The sequence below is a fragment of the Anomaloglossus baeobatrachus genome, chromosome 5, assembly GCF_048569485.1.
Source record: "Anomaloglossus baeobatrachus isolate aAnoBae1 chromosome 5, aAnoBae1.hap1, whole genome shotgun sequence".
Lineage (NCBI taxonomy): Eukaryota > Metazoa > Chordata > Amphibia > Anura > Aromobatidae > Anomaloglossus > Anomaloglossus baeobatrachus.
This window is the reverse complement of record NC_134357.1, coordinates 463888662-463904411: the sequence shown is the minus strand read 5'-3', so window position 1 is coordinate 463904411 and position 15750 is coordinate 463888662. Positions and strand designations below refer to the sequence as shown.

Genomic DNA, 15750 nt, shown 5'->3' with positions numbered 1-15750 from the left:
AGAGAAGGGAAAGGGAAGCGAGGCTATTTTACAAAGGTTTGGTGATCATCACACAAAAAGAATAGAATCTATACAATGCATAAAATAAGAAAGTCTCACTGGATGCAATGATATCTTATAATTCAGCTACCTCCACCTGCAATAGACAATGCATAAGCTGGATACCTATGTCCTAATGTAGTGGAGCTTGATCTCCACAGCATTCAACACTAAAAAAAATAAGGCCTTTTTTATTTTGGGCAAATTATTTTTCTTATATTGTACACATATAGTTTAGTATTAAAATATAAAAACTGAAATCTTGCAGTTTTCACTCTATTCACTGGGGCTTTTTTTCAGAATAATTTCCTGTTGTTTCAGGAAAGAATACGTGTAATAGCCACAAACCTCGACCCCATCTTTTGAATTGAAGCATCTAATGAGCATGTGCAAATGTCAAAGGGGGAGCATGGTCAGCTCTGAGATCAATCTTGCTGTATTTCACAAACAATAACTAGCAGAACAGTGAGTGCAGCTCTGGAGTATAATATGGGATGAAATTCAGGATCAGTACAGGAAAAGTAATGTAGTGTATGTACACATTGAATCTGCCAGCAGAATAGTGAGTGCAGCTCTGGAGTATAACAGAGGATGTAATTCAGGATCAGTACAGTATGAGCAATATATTTTCACAATAACTAAACAAGCTGAATAGTGAGTTCAGCGCTGGCGTATAATACAGGATAAGTCATGTAATAAATGTACACAGTGACTTTACCCAAAGAATAGTGAGTGCAGCTCTGGAGTATAATACAGGATGTAACTCAGGATCAGTACAGGATAAGTAATGTAATGTTTTTACATAGTGACTCCACCAGCAGAATAGTGAGTGCAGCTCTGGAGTATAATACAGGATGTAACTCAGGATTAGTACATGTAACTCAGGATTAGTACAGGATAAGTAATGTAATGTTTTTACATAGTAACTCCACCAGCAGAATAGTGAGTGCAGCTCTGGAGTAGAATACAGGATGTAACTCAGGATCAGTACAGGATAAGTAATGTAATGTACACAGGAACTCCACCAGCAGAATAGTGAGTGCAGCTCTGGAGTAGAATACAGGATGTAACTCAGGATCAGTACAGGATAAGTAATGTAATGTATGTACACAGTGACTCCACCAGAAGAATAGTGAGTGCAGCTCTGGAGTATAGTACAGGATGTAACTCAGGATTAGTACAGAAAAAGTAAAGTAATGTACACAGGAACTCCACCAGCAGAATAGTGAGTGCAGCTCTGGAGTAGAATACAGGATGTAACTCAGGATCAGTACAGGATAAGTAATGTAATGTATGTACACAGTGACTCCACCAGAAGAATAGTGAGTGCAGCTCTGGAGTATAATACAGGATATAACTCAGGATAAGTAATATAATGTATGTACACAGTGACTGCACCAGCGGAATAGTGAGTGCAGCTCTGGAGTATAATACAGGATGTAACTCAGGATCAGTAGAACATAAAATTTGTGCCACATATCTCAATATAAACTGTAAAATTATGTTCACATATATAGAGGAATGAAGACACTTAAAAGCACATGAAATCATCCACATACCAGAGGAACCCAGAAAGTGTAGAGGGGCCCCAGCCGCATCTCAGGCACAAATTGTGAACAGGCCAGCAGCAGGAAATATAAGTTGAAGAAGTATTTGAACTGGTTAAAAAGGATCTAAAATAGAAAAAAGAAGAATGATATAAAGTAATGCAGGTTCTGTACACAGATTCTTACAATTGCATCCAAATACATAGAGCAAGGGGTGAATTTATCATTATACTTTTCGGTCAACCACTTAAGACTTATTTTTTTATTCAAAATGATGGCAATGATTTTTATTATAACGTGAATAATGTCAGATTTCTTTTTGCCTCTGTTGAGTTTCATGCATTGCCGTGCTCGCGCATCCATCTGTCGGACGCTTTCCATATCCTGTCCATGTCCAGCTTTATAAATAACTTCTCTCTTAAACAACTGAACATATAATTGTTAAAGAGTGTAAAAAATGGTCAATTGTACTAACAGCTGTCAACATCCCCCTTTGCCCCCCAGCAAGGTGTTAATTAAGGCCACTTTGCCCCCAGGAGACGGCTCGGCTTCATCCATGATTGGGTAAACAGCAGGACGCTATTTACATGGAGCAAACTCCAATATGTTTTTCTTTTAAATAAGTATCTTCAGAGAAAGCAATGCAAGAAAGTGTCAGAATCATAGAGCGACTTGAAGACCTACAGGTCTGAAGGAAATATATGGAGTTCACTGCTGCAGCCACAGATGGGCTCCCGGCCCCCCCAGGGGGTCATTATATCACACCAGGGCCTGCTGTGAGGTCAGAGGTCAGCTATGAAAGGACTAGGGGTCTGTACTTACTGTTAAACATTTCATTTGTCATGATGCTGCTCATGAGAATTCACAGTAAATGAAATAATAAAGAAATAAAAATAAATCCTTGAATCTTGTTAAAAATCCCCCTTTTTTTTGTCCTATACCTTGTTATGACTTAAAAAATTTAAATAAAGAATTTATAAAAAAAAAAATAAATAAATTCTACAGAGCGTATTCTTTGATTCATCTGATGGACCACGGCCATCTTTGGAGCCTCCGATCGGCATCAAGGGAAGCCAAAACTCCATAAAGTTATGTAGTGACGTATCCCTCATTCATGTTATATACTTACAACGGGTGACCAAAAATAAATGTCCATCGAGTTCAACCAAGGGTTGATTTTAGATTAAAAGGGAACCTGTCACCAAAATTTTCGCTATTAAACTAAAAGAATCCCCTTCTGCAGCTCATGGGCTGCATTCTATAAAGGTTCCTCTTGCTACTGGCCCCCCTTTCAGACCTAAATAACTTTATAAAATATTACCTTTTGGTATGGTAACGAGGTTTGTTGGCCCCAGGGGCGGGCTGTATTTCGTCTGTTATCCCTCCTCCTGCCGCTGTTCGCTGTCCCCCAGTGTTCATTTACATAGATGAGACCGCCGCCCTCATCTTCCGCAGTGCTCCGGAAGTCTCGCGCATGCGTAGTGGCGCTATCGAGGGACTGAGCACTGTTTTCAAAAAAAGGTAAACGGGGATGCTAAAAATAAGCAATGGCCAGCGCAAGCGCATAACGATAGAGGCAGAGGTAAAAGCGCAGGCACGAGATTATGGGCGGGTACTTGGATGACGCTGGTGATGACATTCACAGCGCCGCACATAATCTCGTGCCTGCGCAATAACATCACCGACGCTCACGTTTTGAAAACAGTGCTCAGTCCCGCGATAGTGCCACTGGGCATGCGCGAGACACCCGGAGCACTGCCTGCGGAAGAGGAGGGCGGCGGCCTCATCTATGTAAATGAACACTGGGGGGCGGCGAACAGCGGCAGGAGGGGGGCCAACAGACAAGATACAGCCCGCCCACAGGGCCAACAAACCTCATTACCATAGCAAAAGGTAATATTTTAAAAAGTTGTTATGTAGGTCTGAAAGGGGGACCAATAGCAAGATGAACCTTTATAGCATGCAGCCCAGGAGCTGCAGAAGGGGATTCTTTTAGTTTAATAGCGAAAATTCTGGTGACAGGTTCCCTTTTAAGGGCTCTAAATCCATATTTCCACTTACGAAAATACTAGTGTTATCTGCAGATGTGTGTGTGACGCCCCGGACTAGTCGGGTCGTCCCAGGTAGTCACACACAACACCACACCCCCCTCCCAGTTAGGTGACAACAGCAAACTAAAAACCTTGTTACCACCCTCCAGGTTTGATGTCCACACCAGGGGGGCGGAGCCAGGTGGTTGGATCTGCCCACCGAGGAGTTCACAGTCCTGGAGGCGGGAAAACAGTTAGTCGAAGTCTAAGTCAAGTCCAGAGTGGAGAGCAGTCAAGGTCACGGGCAGTCTTGTGTCCGTGCCCTGATAAGAGACTACCAGGTGGCTGGGTCGGAGCCCAGTCGCCATTGGCAAAGAGGCAGACGGTGGTCGCCTGCAGGAGACCGGGAAGACGACCGGTGGTACCGTAAGGGACCGGGACAGGGTAGTGGCCCGCCGGAACCGAACCGGGGAGCCAACTGGATAACGGAGCACCAGGCAGGGTACTCAGACCCAGTACAAAGCCCTGAACCTACAGGGCCAAGTCGAATCAACTGATTGCGGACTGGACTTTAGGACCTATCCCACACAAGTCCCGTTAGAAGACAACGGCCCAACCATACAGGGTAAAGCCACCGCCAAGGCATAGAGACCCAAAGGGCCAGCGTCTGCGGGCAAACGGGCTGGCTTCTACGGCATACGCAAGTCGGGGAGCGGACTACCGTTGTCTAGGCATAGGAGTCAAACATTTACACACAGAGGTGCAGGAAAAAGGCGGAAATCACCAACCTATTCTGGGAGAAGCTGCAGCCGGCTGTGGGCCCCGTTCATCACTCCGTTTGGTTTACCAGAGACTCCAGTGTGTTGTGTCAGAGTGAGTACACCAGTGCCATCAGGCACTGCACCGCAACACCTCACCCTGCACCCCGGCCCTCGCTTACCGGGCCCCGGAACCAACATCCCCTACCCACGGAGGGTTCAACACCTAGCTGCGCCATTACACCGCTTCCGGGAGCCCCCTTCCCCATACCTTCACCACAGCGGTAGTGTCTACAATCACTACAACCCGTGGGTGGCGTCACGAACTAACATCCAAAACCAAACCACCGTGGCCACGGCAGTGGGACTCCTCACCCAAATCCCAGTGTGTAGCGCCAACTCCCTTGCAGAGCGACGTGACCCCCGGGTCCGTGAGAGGCTCGAGCCACCACCCGCAGTACGAGCACGGATCAGAGCGGCTCGGCGGTCGCAGCCGAGCCTGCGGGGCGGTACATGTGCAACTGAATATGCAATACCAATTTATTCTGATTATTGTATTTTTGCATCTTTTTTTATGCAGGTTATACTATTACTATTTATTATTATAGCACCATTTATTCCATGGTGCTTTTTATATGTTTTTTTTATGTAGATTTTTATTAATTTTTTTAATGCAGAAATGCATGCTGGGATTTTGTAAGGGTCCTTTCACATTGCATTGTGATCTCCATTCAGTGGTCCCGACGGGGCTTCCGTCCGAACCACCTCGGCAAAATGGGTTTTGGACGTATGCGACAATGGGGCCATTAAATATAATAATGCAGACGGAGTCACCGTGTGCTCTGCTGTGCACCATTTTCGGGAGTATACGCTAGTAGACACCTATATGCAGTCTACTATATCTGGATGTCCACCTGCAGAAAGCGTATATGCCCGAAAATGGTGCACGACAGAACACACGGTGACTCCGATTGCACGGTTTTAGTTCATGGCCCTGTCGGCGCATGCCTGGGGGTTCAGACGGAAGCTCAAATGAGACCTCTGAATGGGGAGAGTAACACAGTGTGAAGCGGCCTAAGGAAAAACATGCAAAGTCCAACAGTATCTTTAAGTACCCAGCAGATGAGAGTTTTTAAATTACAGCCATTTCGCTTCAACTGTTAAATGCGGTGGATTTTTTGCACAAAAAGAAATAAAATAAAAAAGTGTTTATACTATGTGGAAACGTGGCTTAAAACTAAGGGGTACTGTGCACGCTGTGACATCGCTAGCCGATGCTTGCGATGCCGAGCGCGATAGTCCCCGCCCCCGTCGCACATGCGATATCTTGTGATAGCTGCCGTAGTGAACATTATCGCTACGGCAGCTTCACACGCACTTACCTGCCCTGCGACGTCGTTCTGGCTGGCAACCCGCCTCCTTCCTAAGGGGGCGGGTCGTGCGGCGTCACAGCGACGTCACACGGCAGGCGGTCAATAGAAGCGGAGATGAGCGGGACGTAAACATCACGCCCACCTTCTCCCTTCCGCACAGCCGGTGGAGGCAGGTAAGGAGATGTTCCTCGCTCCTGCGGTGGTGTCACACACAGCGATATGTGCTGCCGCAGGAACGAGGAACAACATCGTATCTCCTATTGGTGCGACATTATGAAAATGACCGACACTACACAGATCACCGATTTACGACGCTTTTGCGATCGTTTATGGGCGCATCTAGGCTTTACACATTGCGACGTAGTTACCGGCGCCGGATGTGCGTCACTTTCGATTTGACCCCGATGAGATCGCAGTAGCGATGTCGCAACGTGCAAAGTACCCCTAAGAATACACCAGGAGTAGGTGAGTGACTACCTTAAAGAGTAACCACTTTTTTTTTGCAACAAATCAATAGCAGAAGTGAAAATAAGAATCTTTATAATATATCTTTGAGGGAACCGGTCACCAGATTTGTCCCCTATAAACTGCTACCACCAATAAACCCCTATATACAGCATTCTAGAATACTGCATATAAGAGCCCAGGCCGATCTGTATAATGTTAAAAACACCTTTATTATACTCACCTAGTGGGCTGTCCAGTCTGATTGGTGTCACTGGTCTCGGTCTGGCGACTCCTATCTTCCTTCCATCGATGTTCTCCTTCCCTGCTCCGTGTGGGTGAGGCGCCCTTCGTTATCCACACAAAGGCCTCCATTACGCTCCTGAGCACTTCTCCCTACCCTGCTGAGGACAGCGCAAAGTACTGTAATGTGTATTCGCAGGGTAAGGTCAAAGAACGCCCTACAATACTTTAGTCTGCCCTCGGCAGGGTAGAGAGAGAAGTGCGCGTATGCAGGAGCACAAAGGACGCATCTGTTTGGATGATGTAAAACGCATCATCCACATGGAGCAGGGAAGGAGGACGACGATGAAAGGAAGAGAAGAGCAGCCAGCTATCTCCATCATACTGGACCGCATACATACAGATTGGCCTAGATGCTTATATACAGTATTATAAAGTGCTGTATATAAGGGCTCACTGGTGATGGCCACAGTGTATATGGGACAAATCTGGTGACAGGTTCCCTTTAATAGATAAATCTGCTTCTTTCTCCTCTTGGACTCTTAAAATTTGCAATGTACAAGTAAAATTTGTCTTTAGTAAATTCAAAGTTCCCCATTACTGAGAGAGGAGAAGAGAGTTGGTGTTCATGAAGTTCTATGGAAAACTGTGACTGTAATTTCAGGAGAACTTGAGGTTGATTGCCTGTGTCAGCCTTGGTAAAAAATGTTGGGGGAAAGATGGATGGGGCATATTGATTTTGAATGCCTGATCCTTCTGTTCTCAGGGAAGATAACCTGCTGCAAGAGGTGTCTGTTCCTTGCAAAATACGCCAATAAATCGGACTTCCCGTACTAGTGCATGTAGACACCCAGCAGTGAAAGGTTTATCCTTTACATATTGTGTATATAAACTTTCAGCATAGGTCACCACCCGACACCAGCTTGATGGACCTCCAGGCTTCATGCACAGAGTCATATTACAGATCCGTGTTGTAATGGCACTACCTCACAGAATTACAGTCATGGCCGAAAGTGTTGGCACCCCTGAAATTGTTTTAAAAAATAAAGTATTTATTTCTCTCCGAAAATTATTTCAGTTACAAATGTTTTGACATTCACAAGTTTATTTCCTTTGTGTGTATTCGAACAGCACAAACATACAGAGGGGGGGGGAGGCAAATTGGACATAATTTTATACAAAACGGAAAAAAAAAAAATCGGCCTGACAACTTATCACCTTTCCAAAATTGTGGGTAAACAAAAAAAACTTTGTTCCAAGCATTTGATACTCGTTCACATTCATCTGTGGCAAGTAACAGATGTAGGCAATGTGAAAAGCACACCTGAAACCAGATTAAAAGAGAAGCTGATTCAATCTTTATATTGTATGTGCCACACTACGTATGGAGAACTGAAAGAGTAGAAGAGAATTGAATTGACTGAGTATTTGAGAACCAAAATTGTTTAAAAATATCAACAATCTCCAGAGATCTTGATGTTCCTTTGCCATGGTGCACAACATAAATCAAGAAGTTTGCAACCCATGGCACTGTAGCTAACCTTCCTAGACTTGGACAGCAGAGAAAAGGTGGTGAAAGGTTGAAACGCAGGGTAGTCCGGATGGCGGATAAACAGCCCCAATCAAGTTCCAAAAAAATCCAAGCTGTCCTGAAGGCTCAGGGTACGTTAGTGTCACCGCAAACTATCCATTGACATTTGAATGAAATGTTATGGCACAAGACACAGGAGAACCCCACTGCTGACACAGACATAAAAAAGCTAGAATGCAGTTTACCAAAATGTACGTGAGTAACCAAAATCCTTCTGGGAAAGTGTCTTGAGGACAGATGAATCCAAGATAAATCTTTTTTGTAAAGCACATCCTTTTACTGTTTACTGAAAAGGAAATGAGACCTACAAAGAAAGGAACACAGTACCCACAGTGAAATATGGTGGAAGCTCAAAGATGTTTTGGGGTTGTTTTGCTGCCAATGTGTGTAAGGTATCATGAAATCTGAAGATTACCAAAGGATTTTGGGTATCAATGTAGTGTCCAGTGTCAGAAAGATGGGTTTGTGTCCTGGGTCATAGGTATTCCAACAGGACAATGAAACATACTTTAATAAGCCCCCAAAAATGATGGAAACAAACTGCTGTAGAGTTCTGACGTGACAGCAATAAAGTCTGGATCTAAATCCCATTGACCATCTGTGGAGAGATGTTAAATTTGCTGTTGAGAGATGATGCCTTCAAATAGGAGACCTGGAGGAGTTTACAAAAAGAGTTAAAAATTCCAGGTGAGAGGTGAAAGAAGCTTGTTGACAGTTATAGGAAGCGATTGATTACAGTTATTTATTCCAAAGGGTGTGCAACCAAATATTAAGTTCAGCGTGCTAACAATGTTGTTTGGCCCATTTCTATAGCTTTGAGTGAAATCATGTCCAAATTTCCTTGCACTTCTTTTGTGTTGATCCAATACTTACAAAGGAAATAACAAAACGTGTATGATTGCAGTAACAGAAATACTTCATTTTCTTGACAATGGTGCCAACAATTTCGGCCATGACACTACGCGTTCTCCTATGATACTACCATGAAATTGTGCACATGTTGAATATTTGGTTAGTTTTTACCTCAGTATTTGTAGCCAAAACCAAGAGTGGAACAATGAGAGGAAAAGTATAATAGAAACACGGGCACCACTTCTGTATTTATCACCCACTCCTGGTTTTGGCAAATACTGAGGTAAATGCTGACCAAATAATGAATGTGTGCAAAAAAGACAGACTCTTATCATAGCCACGTGCACACGTTCAGTGTTTGGTGGAATAATCAGAGGAAAAGTAGAATAGAAATACGGGCACCACTTCTGGATTTATTACCCACTCCTGGTTTTGTCTTACAAATACTGAGGTAAAAAACTCACCAAATACTCTGTGTGCATGTGGCCTAAGGCTAGGTTCACATTTCCGTTGTTGTGCATCAGTCACATGCGTTGCTTGACGCATGTGACTGATGCGTTGTACAACGGATGACAAAGAACAGATTTCATTATTGGACTCGAGGGGGCGGAGTTCGAGGTGGGTGGAGCCGAGCGGGGCCATGGCACTGAGGACCTCAGTGCCGCGGGGACTGCAGGGCTAGGGACAGGTGTGTGTATGTGTGTGTGTATACGTACATGCGGAGTGCGGGAGGGGGCGGAGCCGAGCGGCGATGTGTCGGGTTCCCTGCACACGTATCCAGGGTAAATATCAGGTAACTAAAAGCAAAGGACTTTGCTTGGTTACCCAATATTTACACTGGTTACCAGTGTGCTCCACTTAGCGCTGGCTCCCTGCACACGTAACCAGTGTAAATATCGGGTAACTAACCAAAGCACATTGCTTAGTAACCCGATGTGTATCCTGGTTACAGGTGTAGGGAGCCAGAGAGCGCATGCGCAGCGAAATTCTACGGATTGCGCTGCTCAAAAAACGTTATAGGCTGCGTTCCTTCCGCCCCGCGGTCAGTTGTTCCACGACTGATCAGTCGGGCGGAGGGTGCAACGCAGCATCATCAGTCACAATCCGCCACTCATACAAGTCTATGGGAACAACGGAATCCGCTAAACGGATTCCGTTATTTACCAGAGCAGCGGATTGTGACTGATACATTTTAACGGAAGTGTGAACCTAGCCTTAGGGAGCCACCATATGGCAGAGTATTGAGCTCTTGTACACCATCAATAGGACATGTGAGGGCACTGCGCTGCCATATGCTGCAATGCTACACACATGGGCTTGACAGGGTTATTCCTCTCTCAGTTTGGGCTTTTATAGTACATCCTCAGGAGAAACAGTCTTGGCCACACCTTGCACGACCGATGTTTTAAAGCAGGTGCAGGTCCTGGATGACTGATATACAATTACCAGACGTTTATGGTATATCCTGTGAATTTACCGTACATGTCTAAGTTGGGGGAAAAAAATCTGTAATGTAGCCTGACTCACTCATTGGGAGCTTTGTGCTTTCAGGCCTGGAGGCTGCAGGAATCCTAATTGCTAAAGTTAATTGCTAAAAGGTAAATACCCAGCAGCTCGCTGCAGTGAAGGCTCCGGCCTGCAAATAGCGTAAAAGCTTCTGAGCGAACGCGAGAAAATTAAAAAAAAAAGTCTTACCCCTGGGAGAAATGTGAAGAAGTTGTATTTCTGATTGTTGATGACGTTCCTTGGATACCTTTGTTCTCTTTTTTCGGGGTGTCCAAGCCAGACAGTTCGTGGCCTCAGTTCCCGACGACCACAGCACCCCAGACAATCGCAGCACCTTAAAAATAGAAGACAGAGAAATACTTATTAGTGTAATGATACAATGGATCATGAGATACTCCGGCGGCGATTCTTCAGAAATTTCGTTTCTTAATTCCAGGCCAATTACAGAGAAGATGCAATTAGTTAGAGGACATTTAACGCTAATTACAGAGTATATACAATATGGGCTTTTCCATCCGTAACTTGGTGGATATTTTATTTCACACTCTATAACAATAGGTCAACAGTCTCTGAATGGCTCTCCCGGGGGATCAACCAACATTGTTGGAAGTAGTGTGACCCCCAAACCCCCCCACCCTCATTCCCACTGAAATGCTCCGTTTATGACTGGCTATATGTGGCTAGAGGCCCGAACAGGCCAACCATTGACTTTCCATAATGCTTGTTACTCACATTGAGCTCGTCCGAGCAGCTCAAATCGAACGAGAATTTTAGTGCTCACCCATCACTAGTGATGAGAGCTCTACTATTGCTCGGATGCTCGGTACTGGTAATGAGCAGTTTGACGCTTGGACAAGATCAACTCATGTACCAAATATAATCGAAGTCAATGGTGAACGAGCATTTTTCCAGAAGATCTTCCCCATTGACTTCCATTATACTAGGTACACAAATCGGTACACTGCTCGTTACAAGACCTGAAAACCCAAGCATGGTAGTGTTAGCTCCGCACTATAGGCCTGGATTTTGACCAAAATGGTTATTGGCTTTAGCAGACAGATGTAATATTGTCCTAAGAGCACGAATTGCGTATTTGGGGAGTTTTTTACCTCAGTATGTGTCAAAACCAGATGTGGGTAAGAAATACAGACATGGAGCCTGTGTTTCTATTATACTTTTCCTCCAATTGTTCCACTCCTGATTTTGACTTGAGGTAAAAAAACTCACCAAATACTCAACGTGTGCACGTGGTCTACAGAGAACCGGATAAAAAAAAAACAAAACATTCTAAAAATACTGGAGTAGATTTATTAAAACTGTCTGATTCTTATTGGGCCACCCCCAGCCTAAAAAGAGCAGCCTGCAGCCACCCAGAGTTGCCACATCCATTAGATGTGACAGTCCTGGCGCTTTACCCAGCTCTTCTCAATTGACCTGGTGCAGAGGCAATCAGGGCAATAAGGGGTTAATGTCAGCTCACAATTGCTACTAAGCCCTAGACTAGTAATGGGAGGCATCTGGCATCTATGAGACTCCCCCATTACTAATCTGTAAGTGAAAAGAAATAAACACTAAACACCCAAAAAAATCCCACAACTCCAGCTCTGATACATCTGAATTCACATCAAGCAACCATAGAACATGACCGCCCGCTGTGAGGTTCAGGCAGAGACCGAGTGAGCGGCGTGATTACCGGTGACGTCACTCAGGTGATTTGTGGTCACAGCTATAGGTTCCTACGGTCCTCCACCTATGACCGCAAATAGCCTGAGCGACATCACCGCTCATGCAATTGCGCTTATTTTGATACACAACCAAGATAAGTGCACAGCTGGGGGCTGCAGCCTGTAGCCATATGCTTTATCTGTGTTGGGTATCATAATATGGGGGAACCCTATGCCAAATTTTTTATTTATTTTTACACCCAATAGTGACCTGCAGACAGCGCCTGTGATTGGTTGCAGTGAGACGCACCCTTAGCCTCTGTGACACCGTCTGACTGCAACCAATCACAGATGCGAGGATGGCTGGTCGGCAGAGAAAGCAGTGCATATGCATGAGGCTAATGAGCGGCCCTGGAAGTGAATGAGCGGTCTGGAAGCAGTTACAGCCACACCGGAGCCTCTGTAAGTATGAAGCTACCACCATTATTAATTGCTGGATTCTGGTCCCCACAGACTTTTATGGGGACCGGCGTACGGCCAGATAACCAGAACCAATCACCGGCCGGAACCTTGATTTTTTTTTAACCAGGTTAGACCTGCCGGTCACAGTTATCTGTGAGTCCGCCCATCACTATTTATTATAATCTTCACTAGAAAACAAACTATTGTTTAAATCAGGTTTTTGTAAAACATGTATTTTTAAAACATTTTTGCCATTTTTCATTTTTTTTTTATTAAAAAAACAAAATGAGTAACCTTGTAATTATCACACTGGCCAGTGGAGCTATTTTAGACAACTTTGAGGAAGAATTTTCTGCAGGATATAATAAGAGGCAGGATTACAATAACAGGCAGCATCTTTATTCACAGCTACCGTAATATCACAGGATCCACCAGTCATAGCTGATTCTAATCTCCTTACCTTCACAATTACCTTTGCACACACTCATTAGATGCTTCAATACAATAAATTGGGCTCATTGCAGCTAATGTACATGTACATTTCCTGAAACAACAGGAAGTTAAAGTCTAAAATAGCCCTAGTCGTCAGTGATAAAATTTCAACACTTCTAATTTTTATTTTAATACAAATAGTGAAATAAAAAAAACACAAAAGCTTTGCAAAAATAAAATAAAAAAATGTAAACACCAAAAAACCTGATTTAAATCATAATTTATTTTCTGATGAAATTACCTTTAAGAGTATGTACACATATGTGCCCATGAAACATTTTTACAGTAGATCCCCCAAATTAAAATTAAATAAAAATAATTAACATTAGAAAAGCCTTCGCGAGATTCACAGCTTTAAAAACAATGAAGCTGTTAATGGGATTCTGTCAGCAGGTTTTTGCTATGTACTCTGACAGCAGCATGGCTGATGAAGGGGCAGATACTCTTATTCCAGTGAGGTGTCACTTAGTTCTCTGCTGCAAATATAGCAGAGCTCTGAATGCTGAGATCTGTATAGCTCCACCCACACCATTGATTGGAAGCTTCCTGTATACACTGTATATTGGCAGAAAGCTGCCAATCGGTGGTGGGGCAGGGGAGGCTCGAGATAACTATTCCTCTTCTGATTATCTTCTTCTGATAAAACACTGATTGTACTGAAACCGCAAAACACAGCTACCATAGCTGAAATCAGGGTCTCTGCCTCCACATCATGCTGCTCTCAGATTACATAGCCAAAACCTGCTGACAGATACTTTTTAAAGGCTTTGTTCACACATCAGTATTTTTCATCTGTATACCAAAACCAGGAAGGTCTGTAAAACACAGAACAAGTATCAATCTTTCAATTACAGTTTTTTCCTGTAGGTTCCACTCCCAGTTTTGGTATACAGACCTTACATGTGAATAAGCCCATAGTCTTTCTTTCACACTTTGCATTGCATTACGTAATTTCAAATCTTCGCCACCCGTGAATTTATCCTTCTATTCTCTGCTGAGCGTGCACATTCCCTAATACAGCAGCCAAAGAAACACGCCAAAATTCTGCCTTCTGTAAATACAATGAGCCGAAAAGTGTCTGTAGCGCCCAGAGAAGGGGGTACTCGCTACCGGGCAGTAACAAATAGGAATGTAACTCTGGTGGCCGTTGTCCGGTCCCGTTTTCTGGGCCCCTTTTGTTAATGGGGGGTATTTACAGGGGAGATAAGAGTTTTTGTCATGTAACACCACCTGCGGGTTGCGGTTAAGGATGGAGAATCGCCTCTGCTCAATGTGGGTACTCCCAGGGCTAATGGTAGTGCCAGCTGTCATGTAGGCCCTCCGCAAGTAGGGCTGTTCCGGGGAGATGTAACGGGGGCAATAACGGAGACCACACCAGGTTGTCTTTAACAGTCTCTACTCACAGTGGGCCCAGGGGTTGCTGGTTCAGGTCCCTTGGAGGACTAGTGCCATTGTAGTGACCCAGGTTGCTTTGTCCCCGGCACTCTTAGCTGATTGGGTCCCCGTAGCGTGGAGCGTTTGGGGGCCTCGACTGTCCCTTTTGGGGTAAAGTCCCCTTCTCCATACGGCGAGCAGTGTGGATCCTGTGTGGAGGTAAGTGTCCGAACTCCAATCCTTGTTTACTGCTGATGCCCCCGGATTATTTGGCTTGGTGAAGTCTGTGAAGGTTTCCTCACCGGGCAGGTATTTGCCAAACAGTCTAAAACTTGTGCTTGACCTAGGGCTCTGTGCCCCATGCGTGCTCCGATCCCATCGGTATCTCCGGTACCCGTCCTGGTGACCTCTCTCCTGTGCCCCCGGGGTCACAGTTACACGGACCCAGCTCAGACACATCCGCACACCTCACCTGTGTGCTACTCGACTCTCTCCTCACTAGTAGTGATGTGTCGGTCGTGAACGACCCGACACAAAGATCCGGCTCCCTGCTGTGACTGACAGGAGCCGTATCACCAATGAGAGCCACTAAAATATCTAAACGGCTGTTTTCGCCGCTGAAACCCCGCCCACCCGCGACTAAACTCCGCCCACTCAACAATCGAATTGGTCAATTATAAGTGGGCGGGGTTTAGCCGCGAGTGGGCGGGGTTTTTGCGGCGTTACTATAGTCTTAAATATGTGTTCACCTGGGGTGAACACATATTTAATAAGGAGCCGAGAACGATCTGAAAGATCCGGCTCTTTTTGGTGAGCGGAGCCATGGGAACCGGATCACCAAAAAGAGCTGGACTGCCCATCACTACTCACTACCGACTACTCACTGACCCCTCCCACCAGGCTGGATATACCCAGGGACTCATTCCCATGGCGACCATCCCCTTACATGGTTAACCCTTTATGCCCAGAGTGGAGTGGCGAACTAGGATTTTGGTCGTGTTTGGATGGAATCGGCACTGGTACTCCAGGTCCCACAGGGCAAGTCCTGCATCCCCAAGAGGATGCAGTTCCCTGTAGAGCCCTGAGGGTCTCAGGGGCGCTACATGTCCGGTTAAAAAAAAAATTTACAAAATAAAAAGCCTTACAGTCCAGAAATTATGGATATCACTAACTTATTTTTAAACCCCTGCTGTCCAACCGATGCGAACAAATTCCAGCTCTCTGAAATCCTATGGTACCCTATTAATGTATATGCTTTTATATTCTTGAGATTTGGGATAGTCGAGCACCGAATGTTGCAGAAATGCATTTGCACACTGGTTTTAACATTTTAGGAACTGGATCATCAGAACTTTTCTCCGACATTGCAGAGTAA

General features: G+C 44.8%; 1 protein-coding gene across 1 annotated transcript in view; it reads right to left on the bottom strand.

Moving 5' to 3' along the window:
* Positions 1 to 15750, bottom strand: part of ATP9A (ATPase phospholipid transporting 9A (putative)) — a 165834-nt gene that overhangs the window by 125547 nt on the left and 24537 nt on the right. The window contains exons 2-3 of the mRNA XM_075350592.1: positions 10573 to 10717; positions 1599 to 1712 (exon numbers count right to left, since the gene is read on the bottom strand). Of these exons, the coding sequence (XP_075206707.1) occupies positions 1599 to 1712; positions 10573 to 10717 (259 nt within the window). The remainder of the gene's footprint in view (positions 1 to 1598; positions 1713 to 10572; positions 10718 to 15750) is intronic.